The sequence below is a fragment of the Fusarium poae genome, chromosome 3 (assembly GCF_019609905.1).
Source record: "Fusarium poae strain DAOMC 252244 chromosome 3, whole genome shotgun sequence".
Classification (NCBI taxonomy): Eukaryota; Fungi; Ascomycota; class Sordariomycetes; order Hypocreales; family Nectriaceae; genus Fusarium; species Fusarium poae.
This window is the reverse complement of record NC_058401.1, coordinates 7,688,597-7,716,119: the sequence shown is the minus strand read 5'-3', so window position 1 is coordinate 7,716,119 and position 27,523 is coordinate 7,688,597. Positions and strand designations below refer to the sequence as shown.

Below are 27,523 nucleotides of genomic sequence, written 5' to 3'. Positions count from 1 at the left end.
CATTCCTATTCCTTCCATCATTCCAACTTCGTCGACGTTATATCTGTTCCCCTGCTTGACTAGGCATATCGCCGGCATCATAAGGAGCATAAAGAATGCCTTTATCAGTTCAGAAGAAGCTCCGTAATATCGATCAGAGTCAATTTTCTTGCCTTTTAAAGTCCTAATATCAGGATTTCGTCCCAAAAAGCCCTGTAACCAGTTCTTTCCAACGCCTTCTAGGAAGCCGTTACGGACGGCGATCTTGCTGGCGAACTCTCTGACTTGCTAATGCGATACAGGGCATCCTAGATCAGCTTGGATAACAATCCAGTCTCGAAGACGCTTTTACTGAGTATCAGAGAGCTTTTGGCGAGGTTTTTGGGCTTCTCTTGGTGTTGCACTTCCTTTGATCCGACCTTGGAGCGTGGAACGGTTGATGCTACAAGCTTCGGCTGCTTTGTTCACTGACATACCGTCCGCAACCATCTGAAGCGCGGCGCTCATATCTTTTTCAGTAAAAGAAGGCATTCTGAATTGATTGGCGTTGGTTTGAAATTAATTGGAATTAAATTGATAGAGTTGTGACTGTTTAAAGTATATACAAATTGGGTGGCTGGGTTGAAAATGAGGTGGCCAGTCTGTGGGGGTGGCCGGTCTTTGGGTGGGGGACGTTAGGTCAAAACGGAGGGCGTTATCCTGAGATGAAGGTTTATATGGAAAGGAGAGCAAGCAGTACAGTAGCCCGTAGCCTGTAGCCCGTAGCCCGTAGCGTGATATTTACATCTTTGTTGGGGAGCGTAAACGAGTTCTGAGATTTTTCTTCCTTTTTTTATCCTTACTCCTCTTTTCCTTTACTCTTCTTTATAACTCTATCTTCCCTCTCCTCTCCTTTACTATATTTCGTTATATACTCTGTAAATCTCCTTAATCGCTAGGCATAATAGCCACTAGACAGCGAATTACCACTACAGTTATGGCCAAGCAGGACCTGCCTAAGGTAAGTCAAGTTAATTCGCTTAAGCTAAAACCTTTTCTTGACTTGCCTAACATCGTATCTCCTCAGATTATTCATAAGGCCACTTCTCAACCTTAATTCCCTGACATCAAGACTATCAAGGATGCTATTACCGCCTACTACTTCTAACCCTTACTTACTACCTCCTATTACTATATTATCCATAACTTCTCTATTATTAGCACCCTTGCCTAGGCTGTCCTTATTTATATCCCTAGTATTAAGGACTAATACCTCTGTATTACTATCTGGATAGCCTATAGCTTTCTCTAGGGTCTTTTTTATACTAGAATCTAGATTCTTAGTTATAAGTATAGCTATAGTGCTTACCTTGTATTGAAAAGAACCTGAGGTCTCGGATCACCGCCCTCGATACAGCTAAGTTGGTCTTGGGTGCAATAGTCAACTCAATAACCGAGGACCAGGATTGGGTCTATGCACGTTATACCGACAAATCCAACCAAACTGGTGTCGTTCAGGCCAGGTTTCTTGTCGGCGCGGATGGCAAGACGGGATTTACACGCAAGCAATACCTTGAGCCTAAAGGAGTTACCATGGGACAAGCTTTAGATGTGCCATATGAGCAGGACTGGGTAGCCCCCAACTGGGAAATCTCTCTTCCAACGCCATCAACACACCCTGATTTTCCGCTCTGGGACAAGGGTTATAGCCCGCAGCAAGTCTATGACGAATTCTTTCCTCGGGACTTTCGGTTCTTGTGTAATCCTGTCCGTGCTACAGTTTGCGGCCGCTTTGGGCTCAATAGTGATAGATTGTGGCGTTTCGAGTTTGTCGTCCTCGATGGAGAGAACCCAACTGAGATGGCCAAGGAAGAACAGGTCGCTGCAATCGCTCACCCATACATTACTCATCCAGGCAGCCGCTACGGTATCATTTACAAGAGGATCACCTACCCGCTAGACTGTATCAAAGTTCTTCGATGTCGGCCATTTCGGTTCTCGGCAAGAAGCTGCAACAAATGGTCTCTTGATCGGGTTGTGCTATGCGGGGACGCTGCCCACGTATTTCCGCCCTTCGGTGGACAGGGAATTGCTTCAAGCTTCCGTGATGCCTGCCAGGTCATGGATGTTGGTACTTCGGCCAACACTCGGCTAAAGTTGAAAGTCCGCGACCCTCATTGACCCATTTTTGTATCCATTGCGGCACTTTAAGAAGGCCGATGCCATTGTGTTGAATTTTATCGTATTAAAAGCTATAGTATTAATTATAAGCTTTTTCTTTTTTTCCTTAAAATTTTCTTTAGTTTTTTAACTTTATAGAATTCTTAATATAATAAATTCTAATTTAATAAACTTTTTATAAAATAATATTATTTTTATTAAATACTTTATAAATTATTAATAATTTATTTTTTTTATTAAAAATTATTTTAAAGATTATTTTAAAGATTAAAAAGTAATTTTATTTAAAATATTATATTTTTTAATATATTAAAATTATATTTTTTTTAAATTTTATAAAAAACCTTTAAAGCTTTTTTTTCTTTATATAATAAAAATTTAAATTTTAATTTATTAATTTAATAATTAATTATATAATTAAAAGCCTTATAATTAAAAAAAATAAAAATAATAATTTAATAATTATATATATTAATAATATTTTAACTTTAAATATTAATAAAAATAATATATTAAAAATTATAAAAAATATTAAACTTTTTTAATTAATTTTTTTCTTTAAAAATAAAATTAATTATAAAAATTAAATTCTTATAAATAATTTCTTAATTTAATATATAGCTAAAATTAATAAAGATTTTAAAGTTTATTATTTTATATAATAATTTTATTAATATTAATATTAATAAAAAAATATTTAATAATTCATTTTTTAAAAAAATAAAAACTTTTATAGTAATTATTATAATTTTAACTTTATAAATTATAATATATACCTTTAAATTAAATTTATATTAATATCTAGGTTTAAAAACTATATTTTTTTATAAATTAATTTTAAATATATACTTTAGGACTTATACCTTAAAAATCACTTAATAAAAAAAAGAAGGCTGATGCTAGCAAAGCTCCGACCCTGGTTTTATCTGTAGGGAATTTCCTGTTGTCCGTTGTCACAAACATCATTCTGTTGCACTACATACTTCTTTCGTCTTACACCTCCCCTGCCTGCCTAATAGTCGCATTCGATTATCCTTTCCCGCTCGACTAAACCCATTCACTATTCCTCTTCCATCATGGCTCGTATTCTCATCACCGGCTCTACCGACGGGTTCGGTTTCGAAGCCGCACGTCAGCTCATCGAGCGAAAACATCAAGTTTATCTCCATGCTCGTAACCAGGAGCGCGCCGATGAAGTCAAGACGAAGCTTCCAGGAGCTGCCGGTGTTCTGATTGCAGACTTGACCACTGTAGCAGAGACACGCAAGCTCGCTGAGGAAGCCAACGCAATCGGTACTTTTGACGCCGTCTTTCTGAACGCGGGACTTTTCCACGGACCCTTTCGAAAGTCAGACCTTGATGTACCGGCAAGTGTCTTTGTCAACCTCGTCTCGCCTTATATCTTCGCCGCTCTCCTCACGCCGCCCAAGCGTCTGATCTTCATCGCCTCTGTTCTGCACCACGAGGCCGATACGAGTCTAAAGGACATCTTCTGGTTGGAACGTGGAGAGAAAGAATGGAATGAATTCGCAGCATACTGCGACGCCAAGTTTCACATTGTCCTTCTGGTCAATGCTATTGCAAGACGGTTGAAGAACACTTCAGTCATTGCTGTGCACCCTGGATACGTTCCTACCAAGCTTGCAGGTAAGGACGCTCCAGAGAAGATGGAGGATGGTATCGAGACATATATCATGTTGGGAGAGGGTGATTATGATACAAGTCTGACTGGTGTCTACTTCAACCCTAAGAAGCAGAGGGCTGAGCCTCATGCATTGACAGCAGATCAAGATAAGCAGGAGGCTGTTGTGAAGGCTTGTGAGGACCTCACTGGTGTCAAGCTTGAGAGTTCTTAAGTGTAGTAAAGATAAACACATAAAAAATAAACACACAGTCATGAAATGGCACTACCTATTACCATTAGTGGTTAGTAAAAAAGCTTGTAATAACCTGTTGGTTACTTGGAAGTGATTCGCAGTCGTGGTGGAATATATGGCTCAAGGCAAGTTTTCTATAACGCGCTGGCACATATCTGCCGAGATTACGTGTGGGGTCTTCCGCCCTCGCTTCGCTACCCCAGCAATAATCCTTCGTATGTATGAAGCAACCCGTAACTAAATTTAGCATACATGATAGTATTGCACAGAGAACAAGAGTAGTATCGGGGTGAGAAAGTGATATTGAAGATAGAAGTTAAAGTACTGCAGACAAAAGAGAAATGTACATGTATGTATGTATGTATGTATGTGTATAGCCAGGTATCATACTCGTGATACTCAACAATAGTGGAAGAAATGGTTGAAGAGCCCAATCTAGGCAATTGGGGCATAAAAGCTAAACAATCCCTGAGGATCATACGCCTTCTTCAATTCCTGCAATCGGCTCTGTCTCCAGCTCTCGCTTCCGTACCACTCCTGAGGACCTTTATCACCGAAAGCATAGTTAATATACACCGGGACAGTGTCACGCCCAGTTCCTTCATGCAGAATATCTCAGATCTTGTGGCCCAACTCAGAGGCTTTGTTATCCAGTTCAGTTCCATTGGGTCAGTAACTGATCAACGGACCCACAAGAATATTCTGGTCTCGGTATGCAAAAGCGGTACTCTTGGAGTCGATTGACTTGACGCCTTGGGTAGAGTAACCGTCAAATGTGACCAAGGAGTTATTGAAGACAGAGTCACCCCGAATGTGATCGGCAAAGAAGTCAAAGGCCTTCTTTTGTGCGGCTGGGTTGAATGACTCGAGGTAAATGGGGAACCTAGGGTTCATGGCTCCATTCTTTTGACAGGGGCCGTCCTCGGTAGTGATCCCAACCCATTTGGCAAGATCTGTATACTGACCCTTCTTTGCGTCAACCGCAAGGGGTTTCAACTTTTGGAAGGGTTCAGTGTACTTCTTGTCTACTGACTTGACGCCCTCTTGCATCAGAAGAATCTGAACGATTGGCTATTACAATGTGTTAGATTTTTGTCAAAAATAGTATAGAGCAGAGCCCAAAACTTACACCAGTGGGATCCAAATTAGGGATGTTGAACCAATAAGACCAGTTGATGACATCGGTAGGTTGAGTACCATTCTTGAGGACATGTTCATTGGTGATCTTGTATAGCTCCTCAACCTGGTCGCCCTTAAATGTCAAACTCGCGAAGGCCCAGTTCTTGTACTCGACATCGACAGCTTTGGAAGTGATCGAGGTGACGATGCCGAAGTTGTGGCCAGCTCCCTTGAGGGCCCACCACAGCTCGGAGTTTGAGTCCACAGTAGCAAGAGTACCGTTGGAGAGAACAATGTTCATTGACTCGAACTGATCGGCAATGAGACCGTGACGACCCTGAAGCCATCCATGGCCTCCACCGAGGGCTGGACCGACATAGCTAACACATTCACAGCAACCAGTAACTAACGAGATCGAGTTAGTATTTCTTTCTGCCCATGTCGATATGCTTGTATGGCCAATATTGGTTCTGGTCTTACCTGTCTGCTTGCCAGCTTCCCAAAGTGTATGGGTCACTAGCTTGGATTTGGTTCCACCAAGAATGGTGACACTCTTTCCGTCCTCGGCGATCTTGACACCAGAAAGCTGGTTGAGATAAATCTCTATACCTTGCTTCATCTGTCCCAGAGTGGTAATCGCTCCATGAGCACTGTTGTATGCCAGAAAGGGTAAGTTCTTTTTGTTTGCAAATTTGACCTGTAACAGGGTGTCAGTTAGATGATCGAGTCATTCCCCCTTATCGATGCGTGGCTGGTACACGTGGGTGGTATGCAGACAAAACGCGGCATAATGGAGCATGTAGATTGAAGGTATCCAAGAGGGAAATGATGTGCGAATGAGAAACTGGGAAGTCAAACTTACAATCTCGACAACATCGTTCTCAGTGGCAGGAACAGCGACAATGTTGACGGTTGGTGTATCAAGATTGGACCAACGTTTTGAAGCAGCATCAAATTCCTCAGATCCAGGAAAGTACACCTTTGCAGAGGCCGAAAGCTCCTTGCTAAGCGCCTTGTAATCCACATCCCGAGACCAAAGGGTCTGACAGGTTGTTGTGGCAGCCAACGTGGCTAAAGCGGTAAGTGCTTGCAGACGCATGATGCCTTGGCGAAAGCAGGTTGGTCACAACTGACTGACAGAATGCATCGGCGGGGAGTCTGAGCGGATTTTATCGATCTTGCCTTTTCCGCCATTGCGTCGTTTTCGGTAGTTGTGTCGGCTCGAGATGCCTCCTTTTTCTCAACGTTGCTCTGGTGGTATACTCGATTGGGCCTGAGCTTACTCTCAAGTCTCATCGGGCCGTGCCGATGGTTCCGTAAAGAGTTACGTTTCTTACTATTATGGCGTCTTGCGCTATACGGCGACTCCTCCGGAGGAATCGCATCCTTACTAGTGACGGAGATTCAAGGTGAGCATGTAACGTCTCGATGCATCGCAAGGGTTAGACAGTCCTTGATTCGTAGTAAAGGTAACATAGCATATACGACCAGGTAAGAAGGTTTAGGTCCATAGATCCATCGGTCGACAAAGTCATGAACTTGCCCGTATCAGTTATTGCATGAATCATGCAATGGTTTGGGCTATTGCAACCCCAGACCCGTGTCTTCTCATGCCAGTTCCCAGGGGTAAGAAGAACAAGCTTTCCAAGAGATGAGAGCAGATTCGGAACCGCACAGTGCATTCCTTTTGGGGTGTGGACTATATACTTCATCCCATTACTCGGCCGAAGATCCAGAAATTAAGGTTTGAGCTGATGCTTACGGTCCGGCAAATCAGAAAGGATCACATTAGGGTGTTGATGCTTTTACATTTTAATTGGTCCGGCTGCACTGTGGACAGTGATCGCTCTTTTAGTTTCACGATGATTGAAAAGGCAAAATACAGCAATGGATCAGAAAGAGAATAGCGGCTGGCAATCAGATAGTCGGATTTATTTTTATTATTTATTTATTACATATTTATAATGATAATTCGTAAGAAGACTCTAAGACGGACATGATCACTTCCTCATGACAATGCTGCTGTTGCTTCAGACAAACAGTTGCTCATACACAGCCAACCTGGCGTGTGTCTACTATTTTCAAGATTCGATACTGACTTTGTATATTATTCTCTTTTAGAGTTAATAAATAAAGTTTTGAAGCTTAACTGCTTAAGTCTGAGACATCGCCCTAGTTACATCTTGCCGTATTGTCAATCTTGAACTGAAGATATAGGGTAGTTTAGAAACTCTTTACACAACTCCATTGTGCTGTAGCTTTTAGCGCAGAAAGTCACTCCTCAATTATTACAATCTGTATACAGTGATCAAGTGGTGAACCGACCAAGACGGAATTGACCAAGATCCGGGTCTGTCTCTCCGGTCAAAATCTGCTTGCTCACTAATTCCCCAACGATTGCTGCATTCGTGACTCCAGAGTGCATAACTGCCACACTGACATTGTTCAGACCAGTCGGTCCAATAATTGGCATCCCATCTGCTGGTGTAGGTTTATTACCGACAGTAAAATAATCAAACTCAAGCTTATCACCCCCAATCAAAGTTTTCTGTAGCTCTTTGAACGCATCGCGTGCAGTTTGCTCAGGATCGTCACCTGGGTCGTCACCCGGGTTCTCACAACCCGCCCTGATAACGCCGTCATTCGTTTGACGCATGTAAAGGTACTTCGAGTTGATGAGACTATGAAGCAGCTGGCCTTGTACGGGCTTCGAGTTGACAATCAAGGCTGGTACCGAGTGAACTGGTAGGTTGATGTCTTCAGTTCCGAGAAGAGGTACGCTGCCTAACCCAGCTGCGACAACGATGTGATCGCCATGAATTTCTTCTCCAGAGTCCAAGACTACTCCAGTGACTTGATCATGGCTTTTGAGAAAGGACTGTACAGTTCCCTTGATGGTCGTGACTGCGTTTCTGGCTTCTGCGTCGGCTACCATCTGTCGCGCGGCCAAGTGTGCCTCAATGGCTCCCTCATCCGTATAGCAAAGGCCCCATTCATGAATACTCGCACTCTCAATCCCTGGTTCTTTCGACTGTATCTCTTCTGTCGACATGCGCTTGACGCCATAGCCCCAACTCGCCAAGCTCTCATATTTGTTGATCAAAGTATCTGCAGGTTTGTGCCAATTGACGGACCCGTTCCAAGTGATGGGCAGACCAGGCAGTTCACGTTCCATTTCTTTCCATCGGTTCAATGACCGAACGCGGAAGTCGTAATAAGATTTGTCACTTGCTGAACTGGCATTGAGCCAGGCAAATGAAGCTGAAGTAGCAGGGCCGCCGATATCTTCGGCTATGATGGTCACTTTTGTGTGCTTTGCCAAGTGCCATGCGATAGAAGCACCGACAATACCTGCACCGATGACAATAACATGGGGATTTTTCGTGTTCTCCATTTCGATGTCAGTTATTGTATTGATCAAGTTACAAGTAAGCGACGATCTGTAGATGTCATGATAGACATTCAGGTTACACTGACCCCGCCTTTTGGAAAGACACAGTACTCAAATTCCATGCCAAGACAGCAGACGATATAATCAATGACAAGATAAAAAGGGATGAATGACTGATATATAATGAGATAATATATAAAAAAATAGCCAAAAGAAACTCCCCCGGGAAGGCTCGAACTTCCGATCTCCCGATTGTCTATGAATAACAGTCGGACGCTTTAGCCAACTAAGCCACAGGGGAAAGCTGATTGGATGGGAAAAGCGTCTATTATTAGTTACTATATTGTTGGCAGAGTACCATGGAGAGCGACAAGGCTCGTCGATTTCCAAAATATCCAATATCGACTGTAAGGATATGCTGTCTTTCATAGCTCTTGCATAGGCTTTTCAATAACTAGATACTTACAATCTCGGTTTGGGCATATTTGCCGAAAATAAAAAAAAGTCTAATACAGTAATATAACTTAGACTTTATAGCTTTAAAGACTAGCGACTTAACATTAGGATGCAATAAACTAAAATCGTTGTTGCCTGAACTCTCACTCTCCTGGGGGAAAAATACTTTCCGGCTATCATTTGAGTTTATTTTTTCTTCTTTTCTAAATCTATACTTTCGGTAATCCTCATAGTTCTTCTTCCCTCTTCCTTTCCTTATCACCAGTTTCTCATCTGTCTACTTACCTTAACTCACCAAATTCTCAACAATCAATCCTACTCAACATGCCATCCTATATTATGGATATAGTCTCGGATGTTAATCCATCGATGGATCAGTCGCCTGCATCCTTCTCAGAGCCAGAGGTACATGCTGGGCCACATTCGTCATCAGTCAATCCAATCCAGGCACCAAATTCCAGCGGTAGCTTCAAACTCTTTCCCATGCTTCCTCGTGAGCTCAGGGACTTGATTTGGTGGCATTCTCTCGCCCGAGAGCGGTTGTTGATGATAAGCTTGCTGTACCACACAAGACGAAGACGGGCCGTAACAAACTCATCATTAATTTCTACCCAAATCGTGTTGCATCTCAACCAGCGTTTAGAACCAATTCCTATTCTTTTCGTCAACAAAGAGTCACGACGTACCGCGTTGCAATTCTACCGCATTCGGATCCCATGCTACAGCGAATGTCCGTTCCAGAGTATCAAAGGGATATTATACTTCAATCCTGATTTCGACATCTTTCATTTCGAACTCTTTTCTTTAATCTCCAGATGGGCTATTCATTTTGTCACCTTATCTCAGGAACTACAAAAGGTCGATCCGAAAGGTCTCGGTCTAAGGAAAATTGCGCTTGACGAGCGCAACTCATACGATGCAGAACTTGACTACTTTGTGCAAATTGACGGGCTAAAGCAAGCAATTTCTGCGATTCCCTGCGTTATGTTTTCGTTGGAGGCCATTCCGCGAAAAAAGAACGATTGTGTCAACGACAAATTTGACGAGTATGACCGGAGTATTTCACCCAACACAGCACTACATCCCTGTGTTCGAAGGCTACCTCAGGATTCCAGGCTAGTCTATGGAGAGATGGGATGTAACTTTTCATACAGGGAGTATGCTTTTAAAGGTCCAGCAATTCAGAAAACTCGGTGTGCTGCATTCTTTTGGATGCGGCTTCGCGATCGTCTGAAAGTACAGAGTCCTTGTGAACATAAACTTATCCTCTCATCCAGACTATCTTGTGAGTGCTTCTTTCAAGCGTCTCTCGAGGCGCACCGATGCTGGCGCCGTAGATGCAAGAGGATTAATTCAACAGGACAACCAGAAGCACCTAATAAGGAGCTGGAGACTTGTCCTAAAACAGCTCACGAGTATTGGATCTTCCCTCTGGAAGTACTAGGACGAATACCTCTTGAACATCCGTCGTCTGAGGAGTCCGAGGAACTTGATCGTACTACATGTCACAATCTCACTGTATATCGCCCGGAGTCGGCGTTATACGCGCTTGAATAAAGCGGATCCAAATCTTCAGCCCATGACAAACCTTGGGCTCTGAAAGAGCCTGAAATGAACACTACAACTCCAGCGACGGTCTCTTGTAGTCGCTGTTGGCTTCGTTCTTAATTACGGCGTAAAGTGAAGTCAAGGAGGGAACAAATTGAGCAGGTTTGAGTGAGATATTGTCTCTGGATGATCTAGTGGAGGTTTGGGTCATTTGTTAAACGAAAGTGTTAGTTACTTTTGTCACATTAGCTTTATATCAATCGATATGCAGTCTCATAAGTTGATTTCTAATTTGTGGTGGTGCGATGCCTGTTTAATCAGTACAAATGATCCCCGACTATGTTCGCAATGTCACAAAGCGCCATTCTGTTTATGTCCAGAATGTCATAAAATGGGTCAAATCCAGTGCCTAGATATTATACGCGGCAAATCAGGTTGTATTTCTTCGAGTATTGATAGATAACTTTGGTAAAGCTTTCTTTCTTTCTTTTTCTTTGATGAGCACCGAGGAAATTGTTGTATTTAGTGAACACTTATTTTTTGCCAAAGTTCATGACACAGCTCCTTCTTCACTAAACAAGTTGGCCACACCACATGTGATAATATGCAATATGCATCTTTAGAAGTCCATACTTTCATGTATCTCATCCAGCTTCGAATCAAAAGACAAATTTCGACCAAGATGAGATCAAACTCGTTATCAAACTCAAGTGATTGCGCGTAAATAACGCTTAACGCACCCACGTATGCCTTCCAAAACCACAAGTTGCGTGACTCTTTATTCATGCTCTCGAATAACGACGGTCCCTTTTGCAAGTCCCGTTTAAGAATGTCGATTTTGAGATAATGCAGTCGTCTCTCTGGGGGAAGGCCTTGATTGCAGACTCCAAGAACAGTGGTCAGATAAAAGTCGACAGCAGAGCAGAACCCAGACCATGCGGACACGTAGACTGGCTCGCCAGGGGTGGGTAGTGGTATCTTGTTTGAGAACGATTGGAGGTGCGCTGTGATGACTGTGTAAAGCAGCTTCGAAGGAAGCCCGCTATTCCAAACATTCCAAGGCATAGTGATGTCTGCATCACTTCGTTCAATTGACTTTGTCGGCATTGCGAGTTGTGTGATCGGTCGAAGAACAGAAATGGCTGGGAACATATCTACATCTTTGGGAGCACGCCCTGGTGGAATGGACCCGAAGAAAAAAGGCACCATACGGAAAGCTCTGAGACGTAGTTCAGGACCATTGGCCTCATTAAGATGCAGTCTGTGGATCATCCGACTCAGTTCTGGTACTTCCATTTCCGTGTCTGCCTGTTGCGATATGACTTCGGGAGGGACAACCTCGGCTAAGCGGCTTTTGGTGCTATGTATCATGTTGCTGGCTCTATAAAACATGACGTTAATGGGTCGGTCCATCGCGAGAATGCGTTTGGTGCTCACATTATGAGATAACGATCTGTAAGCTCCAAGTCAACGTCAAACTGACATCCTTGACGGAGGGACTCCCGATCCTTGGTGGACAAGTAGGTAGTCAGACCGTTCAGGTGGGATTCTGCAACTGCAAAATTACCAAGACAACACTAACGATATAAGCACAGAACACATATTAGCATCCAAATGGGAAAATACGTACCTCGACGAAGCAAAGAGTGCTGATGTATTTTGCACATCGGAGGACCTCTTTTGCGCGAGAAGAAGAGGTTAGCCAAGTATTCACTTGCTTTATGCTCTCGATCTTGTGGAACAGAAAGGTTGGTTCAAAAACAGCAAGATCTCCTTTATTCCATGCATAATGGAGAGCTGATACCAGCATTGTGTTTTGCAGAACTTCGGGATTGCTGGTAGCTGAGGTGACACTATGACACTGTCAATATCTGACTGGCTCTATCAATATGCTGTGACTGACCAATCGTTTGGGCTTACTGGCAAGGGTCCAATAGTAGCACCAGATTGTAAGACTGTATCAGATCCATCGACGTCAGCTGAGACTGCTTGTATCTGCAAGACTATTGAATGCACAAACAGTAGTGGAGAAGCTCCTTGGACTTTAGTGGCATCTTGATTGGTAAAACATCGAAGGGATCAAGGAAGTCAGAACCTGGCCTTGTAAACATCCTGGCAGGTGACAAGGTTGTGGATTTCTGGATAACCCATGGAGTTTGCTCTCCGGGGCGTGCAGCAGCCCTACGTTCGCGAAGGGGGATAGTTGGCACATATGAACAAGGTAACTTTTTGATCACACAATTGCGACTGTAGAGTGATGTCAGTCATCGCGCGTGTCTTATCTTATAGTCCAGACTTCATGTCTGTGCAACACGTTGCTTATCTGGACACAACAGGAAGGCAGTTTACCAGGATGGCTGTTTCTCATCGCAGCGGATACGTTTGGAACGACATCCAACACAGCCATTACGGCTTCGGGTGGTGCTGGTGCGTTTCTCAGGTGGCTTATCTGCGGCCATGACTGACGTCGGATGAAGCTAACTCTCGTCAGCTTGGAGGCGTAAGTCGGAAGCGGGGGCATATGAGGAGATGGACGAAGGAGTTAGGCCATGGGTTGGGAATCAAATGCTAGTCCTGATATGGACAGGTAAGCAGCGAACATGGTCAGTGGACGAATTATGATCAACATCCCCGCATCTGAGATCCCTGTTCCAACATGCATAACTTATGGGATTATGGTATGACGTCGTCAATGTCCAACCTGTAATGGGAAAACAGATTGGGAGTCCATAAATATTTGTTTGTTAAGAAACATTTTAGTTTTGACATATCGCTCATGTCAAGAAGACAGGCTCGCAATAGATAGTGTTTACCGTCACCTGTGCTAGCTGTGAACCTACGCTAAAGGCCAATGCTCAGGCACGCGTGGCATCAAGTGTCGAAGGCACTAAACTGAGCTGTCTTGTGACTGAAAGACTCTTTCCCAGTAGTACTCCGCGGCCGGCTCATTTGTCAAGGTCAGAGAATACACATGTATCTCACGCGAACACTACAAACCGGGCAGGATTCTCCGAGGACGGTTCCAGTGTACGGCGTCAGTCGCCCAATACTCAAACGTCCTCAGGGTCCTCGCGCAGATTAAGCTTTATTCTCTTGTGGTGGGGTGTTCTACCTAACGGTTAACGTTTCCTCGATAGCCGGATCCAGAACTTCCAGTTAGCCTCACGCTGTAGCCACTACAGTTTGGAATGTAAAAGTCATGAGACATTATTAAAAGGCATACATTCAGAGTCTGAAGCCATGGTTGGTTTTCCAAGGTCCGGACTCAATATTCACGCATCGATCTATCGAATTGGCTAAGAAGAGTAAACATCTATTATTTGGTGCTTTTCGAGGCGTAAGTCCCGAAGTATACATTAAAAATCAACACAATAGAAGAGTAAACATCTTCTGAAGCCCCTCGTACCACGAGGCGACAGCGTCTATGTTCAGCTCGATAGTTTGTATGCAGGTGGATCTGATAAACCCATTAAGCTAAGGCAGGGGAACCGTCGTGGCGGCTAGATAGAAAGTTTATGGGTAGCCTTTGATCAGCCAGCTGACTGCAGACCCGCCACCTAACCGCCCGTGGTGGTCAGCTCCTCTACTATCATCAACGATTGGCTGTTTTGAGGAACTCCACGTTAACACAGACAAGGTGGTGTCGCACAGGGCTGAGCTTACAAATGGAATGTATCAACAGTTCTGTGCCGTTGTAGAAAAGCTTAAAGGTGCTGGGGAAGTACCCACCTACATTGGGTCTGGCATCTCAAGATAGTCACATCAGGTAATTGTTATATCACGTGGTATCAGTTCCCCATGTCTTCGGGATTGTGAGCCAGTTCTCCATGACCTCCCATCATAAAAACTGTATCTTCTCTACGCAGGAACCCGTGAGACACAACTTAATCGCGCCACCTGTCTATCGTTTTTAAAGTTCGATCCTTTAGCCCTCCATTCCTCAACTTGTCCCGAACGAGGTTTCAGCCAGCCAAATCTGGGTCTCACACAACAATACCCTCTCCCAAAGGGCGATAGTGTCCCTCACCGTGCCAGAATTGGTGCCCTTTGATCACAAGTCCAGACACATCTGGACCAGCCACAATCCATTTAGGGACAACCATATTGCTTTTTAGCTACAACCCTCAGAAAATTAGTCCATGTTTTACGCATGCAAGGCTTTGTGGGTTGCATTTTCAGGTACCGAAAGGCACAAGTGGGGGAAGCTAAATGAGTGTAGATCGTAATTGTGAGAAACACGGCGCTATCCCTGTTGGCACGATTTACGCGAGTCCAATATTGCGGTCAGTTATGCTATACGGGAATGTGATAGCCCAGGTGAAATAGTATAAAGACCACGGTCTTGGCTCTTCCTTGTCAATCAACCATTCTTCATCTCATCAGCTTTATTCTTCATTATGGTTAACTTCAAGAACATCACCCTCGCAGTGACCCTTTTTCTGGGATGCGGTCTTGCTGTCCCTGCCCCAGCTGCTCCTGCCGCTGAACCAGGAGCTATCATTCCAGGTAGCTACATCATCACTCTCAAGCCCGAGATTGATGCAATCCTGGCCAAGACTCATTTGAAATGGGTCGATGGTGTGCACAAGCGAAGCTTGACAAAGCGGGAAGAACTTGGCGTTGAGAAGACTTATGATAGCAAATCTGGCTTTCAGGGTTACGCCGGAACGTTTGACAAGGCAACGATCAATGTGATCAAACAGAGTCCTGATGTAAGAGACATAATCCATCTTGAAATGACAAGTGACACTAACAAGTTATACAAGGTTCTCGCAATTGAACCCAATCGTGTTTGGAAGATCTCTCGCGTGAACAAAGATTCGCATCTCGAAAAGAGAGCTGAAGTCACTCAGAAAAAGTCTCCATGGGGTCTTGGTACAATCTCTCACCGGAAGAAGGGCTTCAAGGAGTACATCTACGACAACTACGCTGGCACAGACATGTACGCCTACGTCATTGATGGTGGAGTCCGTGTCTCTCACAATGAATTTGGTGGACGTGCCAAAGCCGCATGGACCAATTGGAAGGGTGATAACAAGGATACGGACGGTCACGGTACCCATGTCGCTGGAGTCATTGCTGGCAAGACGTATGGTGTCGCTAAAAAGGCGAATATCCTTGCTCTCAAGGTCTTTAAGGGTGAAGAGAGTGATACTTCTATTGTTCTTGATGCTTTCAACTGGGCCGTCAACGATATTATCAAGAAGGATCGCACATGGAGGGCTGTTATCAACATGTCACTTGGAGGTGAAAAATCCGCTGCCTTTAACAAGGCTGTTGATAATGCATCCAAGAAGGGTGTCGTTACTGTCGTCGCCTCTGGCAATGATGCGAGAGATGCGGCCAAGGAGTCGCCAGGCTCTGCAGTTTCCGCTATCACCGTCGGTGCCATTGATGAGAACTGGGCTGTCGCTGACTTTTCCAACTATGGAAAGACAGTCGACATCATGGCACCAGGTGTAGGCATTCTCTCTTCCGGCTGGAAGTCAGATACGCACACCTTTACAGAGGACGGAACTTCGATGGCTGCTCCTCATGTTGCCGGTTTGGTCTTGTATGCGATGAGTGTGGAGGAGGTTGAGGGTGTCGCAGATATTACTGCTTGGTTAAAGGAGGTTGCTACACGGAAGAAGATCTCTAGAAATCTCCGCAACGCACCAAACCTGATCGCTAATAATGACAACTGGGTACAATAGGTTAATTCAGGGTGCGTGGTATTCGGTAACTAGTGGGTACCAGAGAAGATGGTCTCTTAGGTTTAGCATACAAAAATAAAGAACCTAAGCTCAAAGCCTAAGTTACATAAAACAACCTACTTATTTCGTCCCTTATGCTAGCCTATATTAGTCTCACTCATCCAAATCTCCATGTCGGCCGAGATGAAAGAGAACATTTGGAATGTTTCTGAAGCCGCCTCCAAAAGAAGATCCTCCCCTTCTTCTTCACTGGAAAAGGCAAACTGGATTGCAGGCTGTTGTCCTCCGGGGCCATCGACCTTTAGCACAGATGTCTCTGTCAGCTCACTACCGGACTGGAAGTCATAGTAGTACTCATTGGGCTTGTTGGCAACTGTACCAATGACCAAGGTAGCATCAGCATATTTGCGCAACGCTCTTGAAGGCTGGTTTTTGGTTCGGCACCGCCAGATAACTTCTTTCCAATCAGGACTCGGCCAGTGCAGGCGCTGAATCTTTCCCTCGGGAATACTTTCGATAACGCTATTTTCAATCGCGATCCGTATGATAACAATAGACTCGCACTTGGTGCGTCTCTTGGCCCATGCAGCGTATCTCTTGGCCATACCGAAGCTTGTCGTAAAGTAGAACATCGACTTGTTCTTGCTGAAATCGGACGGGGGGGTGGATTCCAAAACTCCGATTCTACTGAGTTGACCTTGGGCGTCCAAGAGACCAGTAGCCCGCGCACAGTCGATGGCCTTGAAGAGGACAGTCATTCCCGATTCATTCGTCGCAGCTAAAGCCCTAGTCGAGTTACAGCTGTCGGTCGCTATGCCTGAGATGCTGAGTAAATGAGAAGGACCTGCTGGCGAGCCGGGATATCGTGACTCAGTGCGCGCCATGTCCTCGAGGCCGGCATAGCGCATTTTGATGGTATCGCGTACCCAAGTGATACAAGTGCCCGTCATTCGCATGTATTTGAACTTGGGGTCCATAATAGCTTGCTGCAGCTCGGTAGCGATGCCCTTCTGCCGCATACAGTCGATCCAACCCGCATCATCGTCTAACCAGATGTCGTTGGAGTAGCTGGCGTGACCCTTTATCCAGTCAAGAAACGTAACCTGAAGGTCACCGTCATCCGGGTCAATTTCATAGCGCCCGGGACCGGGAGGCCAGTTAATCCAGCCAGTCCATATCTCATTAGCCTTTTGTTTGTCGAATCCAACATATTCGACAGTAGCTTGAGAAAAGAGCTGATGAGGGGGTTCCGTTGTCATAGGCAAAGAAAATCGGCGGCTCATCTCGATGGTGGGCAGAGTAATAGGTAGTAAAAACATTAGCCTCCTAAGTCTTAGGGTATAGGCATAAGTAGTCTAAAGATTATAGCCTAAGGAGCATATAGTAATGTGAGTCTTAGGTAAGAGCAGGAGGTTGGCGAGACTGTAGGCAAATATGGAGTTCATAAGTCGGGTGAAGAGAGTGATGAATGAATGCGGGTAACATAAGGCTTTTATTCCTTTCCTTTTCAAAGTCTGTTGATTTGCTCTGCCTTATCACAGGTCTGAGTTTCCCTACCTATAAGGTTGATTATCCCTGAGTCACCTGTGTTGGAAAACCTAGTCTCTAGAGGACCTTTAATTTGATGATTTGCAGAAAGTCTGATATACGCGGACGGATTAACTTTTGTTGATGACCTTGAGGAAGCTTAGAAGACTCGACGAAAGTTAAGAGACGAGACCCAGAATGAAAAGTAGGGTTATCTTAATTATTAACTTTTAAAGATTCTCATCACTGACAATAGGTCTAACGTAATAGCAGGTGTCCTGTTCTCTAGGATGCGCTATCTCCATTGTCTGGATTGACTCTAACTCTATGTTTCTAAACTAGTAAATCATGGGCGACACGGCCTCCTCCTAGTAGTGAAAGTTGAGGCAGTCGAGATTGTCTCCTGGCTATGAGAGGTTGTAGCAGCAAGAGTTGTCAACGGTATGTCGCTGCTGACATTCGTCCCCATTGATGTAGAGACTGGAGATGCTGAAATATCTGTGGAAGTTGTCGCAGCTCCTGTAGTCACTATCGCAGTGGTCGTGTCAGATTCTACGGCAGAGGAAGTCTCACTGCCTTGGCCTGAGGTGACGATGGTGGTAGTGGTGTAGTCAGTCGCGGTCGAGGAATCGCCAGTCTTTGTGGGATCATGACCTGACGCTTCAGTTGACGTAGATGAGTCAGTTGTCGTGTGTTCCTTTGTGGTTGTGGATGCTTCAGTGAATGTAGATTCCTCAGTAGATGTAGGTTCCTGAGTGGTAGTAGGTTTCTCAGTAGTCGTGGCTTCCTCAGTGGTTGTGGGTTCTTCAATTGTCGTAGATGCTTCAGTAGATGTAGACAAGGTATCTGCGGTTGTAGCCGTCTCGGTAGCGGTCGATACCTCAGATGTAGATATAACGTCGGTAGTGCTAGTAGGTTCTTCACTGTATGAAGTCACATCTGCTGTTGAAGTGCTAAAAACCTCTTCGCTTGTGGTAGTTATTTCTCCCAATGTTGTCGTCGCATCCTCCGGAACACCATAAACGACGGTGCCCGACATAGTTATAGAAGGCTTGATAGTAGAAACAAAAGGTGTTGGTCCGACTGTGGTGGTAGTTGTGACATAATTGAGTTCGATGTCATGGACACAGTCAACGCATGCCCCAGCCTTGACCATAAGAGCAGAATCCTTTTGTCCGTTGTTCAAGTCGCAGACGGCGAAGATCATTTGATGTTGACCCGGTGCAACTGGAAGGCCCATGAGGAGGGGTGGTGATGAATGAGCGTACGTTGTCGAAGTGAATGGACCATTCTCTTTTATGCCAATCGGTTGCTGAAGATACTCAGAATTGACAGTGATTCTGTTCCCTGATGTATCGAGAGCGTATTGAACATTGTTCAGGTAAATTCCTACTGGGTCCGCATTTCCCCTGATGTTTATTAGCCGCTGTGCAATTGAAAAGTCGTGAAGTACTTACTGTAGATCCTCATCGGTACCAATCACAAATTCTACTGACAATCCATTATACCCTGTGTCGACAACGATATCAACTACAAGGACAGCACCATCTCTTGAGGAGCCTGAACCGCAGTAGAACGATCCTTCCACATTCGTGACTCGGTTCCCTGTACCAGCGCTCCCATCTTCTGCGTCCCTAGACCAGCCACTTGTCAGAATCCCTCCAGAGCCTATGCCAAAAGGCCCTCTGGTGAACGTGCCAGCGCTGCCTCGGTCACCAGTGATAGCCTCCTCGAAGTAGCTCGTCTCGAGCGTTGCGCCGACTACCGAAACTCCAGGCCCATTAAAGATGGCATTGGCGACCTCAACGGCGTCGTTTGAGGTTACAACAGAGATTGCAGCACCCATATTGAACGACAATGAATGAGAGGGACTGTGATTACAAAAAACAAGAAAGAAAGGGAGAAGTCGCAGTTTCGGTTCAAGTAGTCTCTTGGGACAGGAATCAAAAATAAGACGGTCGAAAATTAAATTAAATCGTGGTTAATCGCCCAAAAACAGTTGCAGAATTTCTTGTTCTACACTAGCCTGTCAATAGTTGCCAATAGTGTGTTTAAGCTTAAAGCCGCCAATTTCTTTTTAGTCAGGGGGGGACTCAGCTCACTCACTTTAGTTCTAGAAGCGGTAGCGTTATTTAGCGAAGATGACTCTTCTGTCTGCTTGTCCTGGACTGGACTTGACTCAGGTAAGTAAAAACAGACAATTATTTCCACTCATGGGGATTAGGTTTTGAAAGCCGATTTCAGTTCTCAGTGAAGATTCAAGACATGACTCGGTTGAGTTGCGGGTGATGACCGTGAATGTATCGGAGTTCAAGAGTGACGCATTGTGATCGATCAATGTCATCAGTACGGTTGAGACTATCTGTGATAGTAGGCAGTTCTGTTTTAAATATTCTCACTATCGCCATTTTCCTATCTATTTAACATCCCGAAGTGGTCAAGCCAGACTACATCATCAGAGATATCCATTAATAGGTGCTTCTCGTGGTTTTATCAGTTGATGAATTAAGTTATACAGGGTGAGTTGTTGCACAACAGTCCGAGTCGGCAATTGGCTAAAGTCCGAGCCCGGCTTATGTCTCATGCCAATTGGAGCTGCTGAGGAATATTGTCTGCTACGAGTTTAACTCCGTGCCGATCTTCGGGTTCGGTCTCAACTTCGGTTTATAGACAGGAATTGTCCGTAAATGTTTTAGAACCGCCGAAGGTCCGGTCAAGAGCCATTTAAATTGCACCATCTTATCAGATCTTCCTCATCCATCATACCTACCGTACCTTATCAGATCTCCACCCAAAACTCCTTTCCATCTTGCGTCTTCTTAGTACTGCCACAATGAATCTGAATGATTTAGACATTTACTTTGAGATTTTCAAAACTGTCTTTTCTTTTATTGGAAAGCTGACAGTCCAGAAAGGAAAGGCATTCATCCATCGATATACATACCGCGCAACACCAGACCCACACAATGTCATTGTTGTGGGAGGTTCTTTTGCGGGAGCGCTTCTTGCTCAACGACTTGCTCACACATTGCCTTCGGGTTATCGTGTAATTCTCGTCGAGATGAATTCTCACTTTAATTACGCTTTTGCTTTTCCTCGGAATGCCGTCTTCTCTGGAAGAGAGCATCACACGTTCGTCTCGTACGAGAACCTTACTAAAGGTGCTCCTGAGGGCATCTTTCGACAATATTGCGATGAAGTTACAGATGTCACAGAGTCGCACGTTAATACAGCAAGTGGTACTTCTCTGCCTTACGAGTATCTCATTGTTGCCACGGGCGCTGCACAGCCACCACCAGCACGACTATTATCCAGAAACAAACAGGACGGGATCCAAGAGTTCAGAGGTTACCAACAGCGTATCGGCAAGGCCGACAGAGTTGCGGTCATAGGAGGAGGAGCCGTTGGAATTGAATTAGTCACAGAGATCAGAGAGAAGTACCCCGACAAAGAAGTAACGCTCATTCACTCCAGGCAACAACTCCTACCTCGGTTCGGACCCAAGCTTCATGATCGTGTCATGGGAACTCTCAGGAAGCAGAATATTGAGGTTTTGCTAGGTGAAAGACCACTGTACCCAAGTGATGCGGGACAACATGTGCAAGAGACCAATCTTACTCTTGCTGACGGAAAAGAAAGGACCTGGGACTTGGTGGTATGTGAAAGATATATGCCCTGCAGCACTGTTACTGACTTTTTCGACAGATTCCTTGCACAGGTCTCCGACCACGATCTGAACTATTGGCACAATACTCTCCTAAAAGTATCGCTTCCAATGGCGAGATCATGGTAGAACCAACACTCCAAGTTCAGAACTTGCCCTCATCAAAGAAGAACATCTTTGCTCTCGGCGACGTGGCTCAGTCTGGGGGGCCAAAGCAAGCTCGTGCTAGTATCATGCAAGGTGATGTCGTGGTCAACAACTTATTACGACTCATCAAAGGTCAATCAGCCGAGGAGAAATATGTTCCTCATTTCTTTGAGAATACATTAAAGTTAACACTAGGAAAGGTGAGTTTATCTATTACCAGATATCCGTTGTGCTGTCGCTGACATGACGCTAGCGATTATCTGTTCTGTGGGCTCAGAAGGGAGATTACGAATGGATGAAAGAGTCCACTGCTGGGGATGAGGATGTAAATGTCAAGCAGACAAGACGGCAACTGAATGCAAAAGCGGAAGAATGAACATAAATGATTGACGCGTAGGGAACAACAAAACATAAATGATTGACGCGTAGGGAACAACAATATGGGGATATTCAGGAATCATAATTGGTATCAATAGTATTGGGTATTTAGATTGATAATAATTTACAGCTTAGCCTCGGCAACAGTCTCGCCAATACGGACCTCGGCCTTGGCTGTGGTGAAGTTATTGACATCTTCATGAACGGCCTTGGCGTCCTCAGCAGTGGCAGCAGCTTGGAAAGCAGCCAGGCTCTCCCATCGAAGGACGGCGTAGATTTGGTAAGGGCTGTCTCCGCCCAGCTTGATAACCTGGGCACTCTTCAGACCCTTGTCCTTCCATGTCCTGTTGATAGGTTGTTAGTTTCTGAGTTGACAGCCGATAAGTATGTTGGTCTTACTTCTCAACCAGAGGCATGTGTGTCTTGAGGTAGTAGTCGACATTGAAGTCGTGACCGCTGGGGTACTGGATGATGACGGTAGCCATTGTGTTGGATGAGGGATTTATCTGGGGATGGTAAGTATGGTATTTGAGAAGTAGGTAAAAGTCAAGTGAAGTGATGATTGAAAGATGCCGCCTAGTCCGTATTTAATATCTTCCTGGCATGCTGCACAGATCAATTATCTGGATTACTAAGTCAGGCAAGAAGATGACAGAATGCCGATAGTGTTCGCATGACTGCAAATAACGGATATCCCCACTTTGACACTGACAGGGCGACTGACAGGCCGTTTCGATGAAGCTATCCCCACATCGGCGCCAATGTTAACCCACTTCGGTCGGGGGTTTGCCCATATTGGCTCCGGGTCCGGGTCCGGTCACATCAGACCTCGGCTCATCCGCGAGGCCGAGGAGGTCCGGCAGTTCCTGTTTTTCTCCACCTAGTGATGTGAGGGGTGAGCTTCTACCACCACCATAGTACTGTTAGGTTCTGACAATGAATGGATGAAGCTGGATCAACTTACCACAGGATTGGACAAAGTCGTTCTTATGGATACATGGTTAATGTCTAACAGTTCGTCATTATGCTCATGCTACGGGAAGTCAAAGTCCATTCCATTAAAGATCAAACTTTTGATCGAGATTGAACTGTTGTTTAGTAGCACGAGCTTGCTAGAGCCTGCCTTGCAACGTAATCGAGAAAGCTAAACGACATTACAGCCCGGGAAACAAAGGACAATTCCAGAATAAACATCTCGATAGAATAGTTAACAACGTCGATACCGATATCCCATTGTCATTATGACAATCCACAGAACCAACTAGACTAAGACTTAACAGGCAAACCAAGAAGATCGTGAAGGAGAAACATGATCTTGTCCCTCATCGTCCAGCATGAGACTGTTTTCCAAGTCATTCACCAAATCCAGACTCGACATCGCACCCGATCGATTACCAGAGTCCGGTATCTGGTCAATTGCTTCAGCCTTTTGAATAGACTGCATGATCTTTGAGCGAGCATGTTCCTGTCGACCCATCAGACTTTTTTTCAGCGCTGTCTTGGTGGCATTCTCCAGCTCATTGAGTTTGGTGCGAGCTGCTTCGATTTCACCGAGCTTGCGATCAAACGTCTGCTTGATCTGCTCCGTCTCGGAACCTAAATATTTGGAGGTGTGGACCATATCTTGACGAAGTCTGAGAATGACTTTAATGGTCTTTTCTTCATTTAGAATAGTTGCCAACTCGAATGCATCGGTCATGAGCTTCTCCATTTGAGCACTGTCGATCTTGGAACGGGTGACGGCAAAGTTGCGGATCTGAGCGACAGAGTCAAAGAGTATTGAATGATTGAACACCCAATCTTGGCCGACGTAGGGGAGCTCCACGGATAATGTTCGTAACCACCTGTGCAGCTCCAAAGCTTCGGGACAGTCCCAGCCACGATCATGAAGAAGCTGTGGAAGGTGCCGCTCGCTATATGAATAGCACATCTCCTCTAGCTTGTGTTGAAGAAAGACCATGAGTCTGTGTTGGGCACTGAAAGGTAGATAGACAAGAGGTTTTGGATCTTCTGCTTCTTCGTTGGTATCGTCCGCGACTCGAGTGTGCTGGGCATCATTGCATGTTGGTTCTTCCACCGCTTCAGGTTCTGGGTCAGCCTGAGTGGGTGTATCGCATTCAGTGAGTGTTGGCTCATGGGGTATTTCTTCTGCTTCAATGATTGGGTCCGACTCTATGCTGGGCTTGACTTCCTCAACAACCACTGGTTCAACGAATTTCTTCTTCTTCTTGTATATCTTTTTGACTTTTTTGACTGACGGCTTTGGCTCGTCTTCAAGAAGGCATGTTAAATCCGCGGCGGCGACAGGAGTGCCATTATTGTCATCGCGCATCGATCTCCAGAACTCCTCTACGCGGGATGCTTCAGTCATGATGAAATATCCAATAGAATGTGTAGATGATGGAATGAGGAGGAAGTGTAATACGAAGAAGAGGAGAAATTGAGACCTAAATGGAATTGTTAAAGAACCGTTTATTGCAGGGCAAAAAGAAGGCGAGACATGTTGGTGGCGTTGGATGGCCTCAAAATGCCAACAACAAGAAAATACGTGTTGTATGCGAGGAATTCAGGCTATCATAAATTTCCTGCCCCAAAAGGGAATGTTGTTTGTAAATCTGCAATATTAGCATGCAGGAGGCCTACTACACACTCGTGGTTTTTCCCATTGGTCCTTGGCGTAAAGAAGGGAAAAGAGAGGAGACAATATTGCGTGTACACGTAAACGACTGTCAACAGTAAAATCTAAACAAGCAAAGAACTGTAGGCTATGTTGTGAGACGCGTATTTCATGTCTTGGACCTTGAAGGTGACTGTGAGGCGGATTTCATGGACGGGCGCCTTGCCGTCTTTTTACCATTCATGTGCCAGGAACGCAGCCAGACACTCTTTCCGCCAGGCTCAGAGATAATTAAAACAACTGTCAAAGGATCAAAACAAAACACACAGATATAGTAATAAAATCGAATCCATAAAACCAAGGTTCCAAATGCCTTGTTACCTGACAAGGTTCAGTACCGACCGAATTCCAGGGACGTTAGCGGGTAGGGTCTAAATTTAGCGCTGTCATGAACTAATTACAGGGGACCCGCTATTCCTCCCGCTGAGTCGTTCAGGGATCAAACGGCAAGGCTGACTCAAGGTTTCCAACAACGGCTTCTGGCTCTTCAACACCACAACATCAAAAAGAGAGATATTTCAACAAAAAAAAAGATCTCAAGCTCGAGGCTGATTTTTTGCGTAATCTGGGAATCGAACCCAGGGCTCTTTACGCTAAATGGGGTTCCGAAGGAACCCTATTGGCGTAAAGAGATTATTGGTTAAAAATTGTATCAATGTCGATCGAGGAAGGAAGGGCATGTGACTGGCAACGGAGAATTTTACCACTAAACCAATTACGCGGTTGTTTGATGAAGATCTGACCACGTACTGAGCCTCAAGGCTGCCAGCAAGTTCAGATCTACCCCGAGCCATTGACTTGACAAGTTCTTAATCAAAAGGAAGAGTGAGTATTCGTCTTGCGGTAAAGAACTTTGCAAAACCTTACGATGACCCGAACCAATGCACATGCGACTACGACAAGAAACACCCGCGCCACTTGCAGATATCTACAGATCTACAACTCTCTTGATAATATCTACCTTCAATTCAATCAAGCGTTCACAACTACTTCAGATCCTCATTCTCTGGTCTGGGTTTTGAGCCCACAAAATGTGTTATCTGAACTTTTTCTCCCTCTATCCTAGCGCACCCACTTGAGGCCCTCCAATTTTCCTATTGGGGTTTAGCTTCTGACAACTCGCACGTCATTCGGAAGTTCATGCTCATTTTGTCAAGTCTTGCCGAGCTTCTCGGGATATGTATGTGTTGTCGGGTTGGGTTATGGCTTTGATGTTTCTTTCCTCCAAGTTGTGATCCCTTCAGACTAAAGCAAACATGGACCAAATCACTTTATTGTCACTCATTCTGGGTATTGCCCTTGCCTTGTCGGGTTCACTGTTGCTGCGGGGCCAGACAGCAAAAGAAACTGGATTGGAAGTCACCCAGGTAAGAGGTTCCTTGTGTGATATGAGACTTCAGCTGACAGTTCGAAGCTCTATGTATATCCAGTAAAGGGTATTAGAGGATGTGCTTTAACCAAAGCACATCTCGGCCCTTTCGGTTTCGAAGGCGATAGGACCTTTTGTCTCCAAAAAGTCCGCAGAAATGACGACTCGGGTATCAAGTATGAGACATTGCTCATTGGATATGAACTCAAGCTCGCACTTTTCCAAGCCTCCGTCGATTACGACAAGAGCCAAGTCACTGTTCAATGGAACACAGACAAGAATGAAGATAGGATCCATTTCCCACTAAAACCTTCTCTTGAGGGCAGGCCAATGATTGAAGCCAGTCTTCATGCGAGCAATACCAAAGCCTACGACATGGGAGATAACCTGTCCGATTGGTTCTCAGATCGTATTGGCCATGAGGTGCGATTAGTCTATATCGGCGATGGATCGAGAGCTGTTCATGGGTCGCTGGCTCCTCATAGCTCTGAGGCTTTGCAAAAGTCGTTCACTCAAAGGATCATGAACAGTATCCCTTTCCTAGCACATAAACCAGAGAGGCTCACTTTCAGTGACATTGCTCACTACCTCGTCGTCACAGAAGAATCTAACAATGAGGTATCATCACGTCTCAAGGAAGGTTACTCAATGGACATTACCAAATTTCGGCCCAACATTGTTCTTCGCGGCGCATCTGGACCATTTGCAGAGGATTATTGGGGAGGGCTGACATTCTCTGGTGGAGTATGGATGGCTTTGAGAGCGAATTGCTTCAGATGTCAAAGCATCACTGTGGATTATGAGACGGGAAAGACAGCGACTGATGAACGAGGTATGGTGTGGAAAAAGTTGAACAAGGACAGAAGAGTGGATAAGGGTGCGAAATACAGTCCTGTCTTTGGACGTTATGGGTTTTGCTACGGCGATGATGCGAATAAATCGTTGTCGATTGGGGAACGCGTTGATGTTACTCAGATCAATAAGCAGCGAACGATTTTTGGTGAGTGCGATAAGACCTTGAATATAAGAGGTATGCTAACTGTACAGACTGGCCACATCTTAGCACCTTTGGCGTTTCACAGGAAAAATGAAGCTGGAAACGTTAGGCTTATGTTCTTTGGTCCGCGTAAGGTTGCGTTCTGGCGCGTCATAGCGCGTTGGTATGGCACAAGTTCGCGTTTTTTCACTGTCTAGCTACCCTATTGCTGTAATGATAAAACCAATTGCATAATTAAGCCTTCAATAAGTTTATTGTATATCTTCTTCGTTATTTTGTTAGGCAAGGATTTCAGCTGGAAATTATCTGCATGTTTTTCCTATGTTCTTAGGTTATAAAATTGAAGATTTGTCGCTGTTAGAATTGCAAAGACTGTTTTTCAGACATTCGGATAAATCCTACTTGTGACCCATGCTACCTGTCATACCTGGCAGGTTAACAGTCGGCAATCGCTATGCAATTCCAATATTACCCTGTTTCAATATCAGCGAACTCAACTAAGGAATGTTTTCTTTTTTCACCGAGCTAGCTAATGTTT

The 27,523-nt window shown here is 44.8% G+C and overlaps 13 protein-coding genes and 1 non-coding gene across 14 annotated transcripts; 6 read left to right on the top strand and 8 right to left on the bottom strand.

The window, feature by feature from the left end:
• Positions 1-955: 955 nt before the first annotated feature.
• Positions 956-2,139, top strand: FPOAC1_010010 (uncharacterized protein; the record flags this gene model as incomplete). The annotated part of the gene is made up of 2 exons (XM_044854413.1): positions 956-979; positions 1,342-2,139. 2 exons carry the CDS (start codon positions 956-958, stop codon positions 2,137-2,139), a joined length of 822 nt encoding a protein of 273 aa, XP_044707083.1.
• Positions 2,140-3,215: 1,076 nt separating this feature from the next.
• Positions 3,216-3,995, top strand: FPOAC1_010009 (uncharacterized protein; the record flags this gene model as incomplete). The annotated part of the gene is made up of 1 exon (XM_044854412.1): positions 3,216-3,995. One exon carries the CDS (start codon positions 3,216-3,218, stop codon positions 3,993-3,995), a length of 780 nt encoding a protein of 259 aa, XP_044707082.1.
• A 456-nt stretch (positions 3,996-4,451) lies between these two features.
• Positions 4,452-6,234, bottom strand: FPOAC1_010008 (uncharacterized protein; the record flags this gene model as incomplete). Its single annotated transcript, XM_044854411.1, has 5 exons — positions 4,452-4,561; positions 4,706-5,087; positions 5,146-5,540; positions 5,616-5,832; positions 5,998-6,234. The coding sequence occupies 5 exons, from the start codon at positions 6,232-6,234 to the stop codon at positions 4,452-4,454; spliced, it is 1,341 nt and encodes a 446-aa protein (XP_044707081.1).
• Positions 6,235-7,443: 1,209 nt separating this feature from the next.
• FPOAC1_010007 (uncharacterized protein) lies at positions 7,444-8,529 on the bottom strand (the record flags this gene model as incomplete). Its single annotated transcript, XM_044854410.1, has 1 exon — positions 7,444-8,529. One exon carries the CDS (start codon positions 8,527-8,529, stop codon positions 7,444-7,446), a length of 1,086 nt encoding a protein of 361 aa, XP_044707080.1.
• Positions 8,530-8,743: 214 nt separating this feature from the next.
• FPOAC1_010006 lies at positions 8,744-8,827 on the bottom strand. The gene has a single exon. It is a non-coding gene; the product is annotated as a tRNA-Asn (tRNA).
• A 479-nt stretch (positions 8,828-9,306) lies between these two features.
• On the top strand, positions 9,307-10,539 carry FPOAC1_010005 (uncharacterized protein; the record flags this gene model as incomplete). Its single annotated transcript, XM_044854409.1, has 1 exon — positions 9,307-10,539. The coding sequence occupies one exon, from the start codon at positions 9,307-9,309 to the stop codon at positions 10,537-10,539; it is 1,233 nt and encodes a 410-aa protein (XP_044707079.1).
• Positions 10,540-10,867: 328 nt separating this feature from the next.
• Positions 10,868-12,989, bottom strand: FPOAC1_010004 (uncharacterized protein; the record flags this gene model as incomplete). The annotated part of the gene is made up of 7 exons (XM_044854408.1): positions 10,868-10,896; positions 11,271-11,911; positions 11,968-12,107; positions 12,161-12,383; positions 12,434-12,485; positions 12,551-12,777; positions 12,880-12,989. The coding sequence occupies 7 exons, from the start codon at positions 12,987-12,989 to the stop codon at positions 10,868-10,870; spliced, it is 1,422 nt and encodes a 473-aa protein (XP_044707078.1).
• A 1,938-nt stretch (positions 12,990-14,927) lies between these two features.
• FPOAC1_010003 (uncharacterized protein) lies at positions 14,928-16,226 on the top strand (the record flags this gene model as incomplete). Its single annotated transcript, XM_044854407.1, has 2 exons — positions 14,928-15,242; positions 15,297-16,226. 2 exons carry the CDS (start codon positions 14,928-14,930, stop codon positions 16,224-16,226), a joined length of 1,245 nt encoding a protein of 414 aa, XP_044707077.1.
• Positions 16,227-16,363: 137 nt separating this feature from the next.
• FPOAC1_010002 (uncharacterized protein) lies at positions 16,364-17,509 on the bottom strand (the record flags this gene model as incomplete). The annotated part of the gene is made up of 1 exon (XM_044854406.1): positions 16,364-17,509. The coding sequence occupies one exon, from the start codon at positions 17,507-17,509 to the stop codon at positions 16,364-16,366; it is 1,146 nt and encodes a 381-aa protein (XP_044707076.1).
• Positions 17,510-18,099: 590 nt separating this feature from the next.
• FPOAC1_010001 (uncharacterized protein) lies at positions 18,100-19,599 on the bottom strand (the record flags this gene model as incomplete). Its single annotated transcript, XM_044854405.1, has 2 exons — positions 18,100-19,162; positions 19,211-19,599. The coding sequence occupies 2 exons, from the start codon at positions 19,597-19,599 to the stop codon at positions 18,100-18,102; spliced, it is 1,452 nt and encodes a 483-aa protein (XP_044707075.1).
• A 987-nt stretch (positions 19,600-20,586) lies between these two features.
• FPOAC1_010000 (uncharacterized protein) lies at positions 20,587-21,940 on the top strand (the record flags this gene model as incomplete). Its single annotated transcript, XM_044854404.1, has 3 exons — positions 20,587-21,408; positions 21,459-21,764; positions 21,818-21,940. 3 exons carry the CDS (start codon positions 20,587-20,589, stop codon positions 21,938-21,940), a joined length of 1,251 nt encoding a protein of 416 aa, XP_044707074.1.
• Positions 21,941-22,066: 126 nt separating this feature from the next.
• On the bottom strand, positions 22,067-22,427 carry FPOAC1_009999 (uncharacterized protein; the record flags this gene model as incomplete). Its single annotated transcript, XM_044854403.1, has 2 exons — positions 22,067-22,286; positions 22,342-22,427. 2 exons carry the CDS (start codon positions 22,425-22,427, stop codon positions 22,067-22,069), a joined length of 306 nt encoding a protein of 101 aa, XP_044707073.1.
• Positions 22,428-23,215: 788 nt separating this feature from the next.
• Positions 23,216-24,313, bottom strand: FPOAC1_009998 (uncharacterized protein; the record flags this gene model as incomplete). The annotated part of the gene is made up of 1 exon (XM_044854402.1): positions 23,216-24,313. The coding sequence occupies one exon, from the start codon at positions 24,311-24,313 to the stop codon at positions 23,216-23,218; it is 1,098 nt and encodes a 365-aa protein (XP_044707072.1).
• A 1,562-nt stretch (positions 24,314-25,875) lies between these two features.
• Positions 25,876-27,079, top strand: FPOAC1_009997 (uncharacterized protein; the record flags this gene model as incomplete). The annotated part of the gene is made up of 3 exons (XM_044854401.1): positions 25,876-25,986; positions 26,034-26,988; positions 27,036-27,079. 3 exons carry the CDS (start codon positions 25,876-25,878, stop codon positions 27,077-27,079), a joined length of 1,110 nt encoding a protein of 369 aa, XP_044707071.1.
• Between the last annotated feature and the right edge of the window lie 444 nt (positions 27,080-27,523).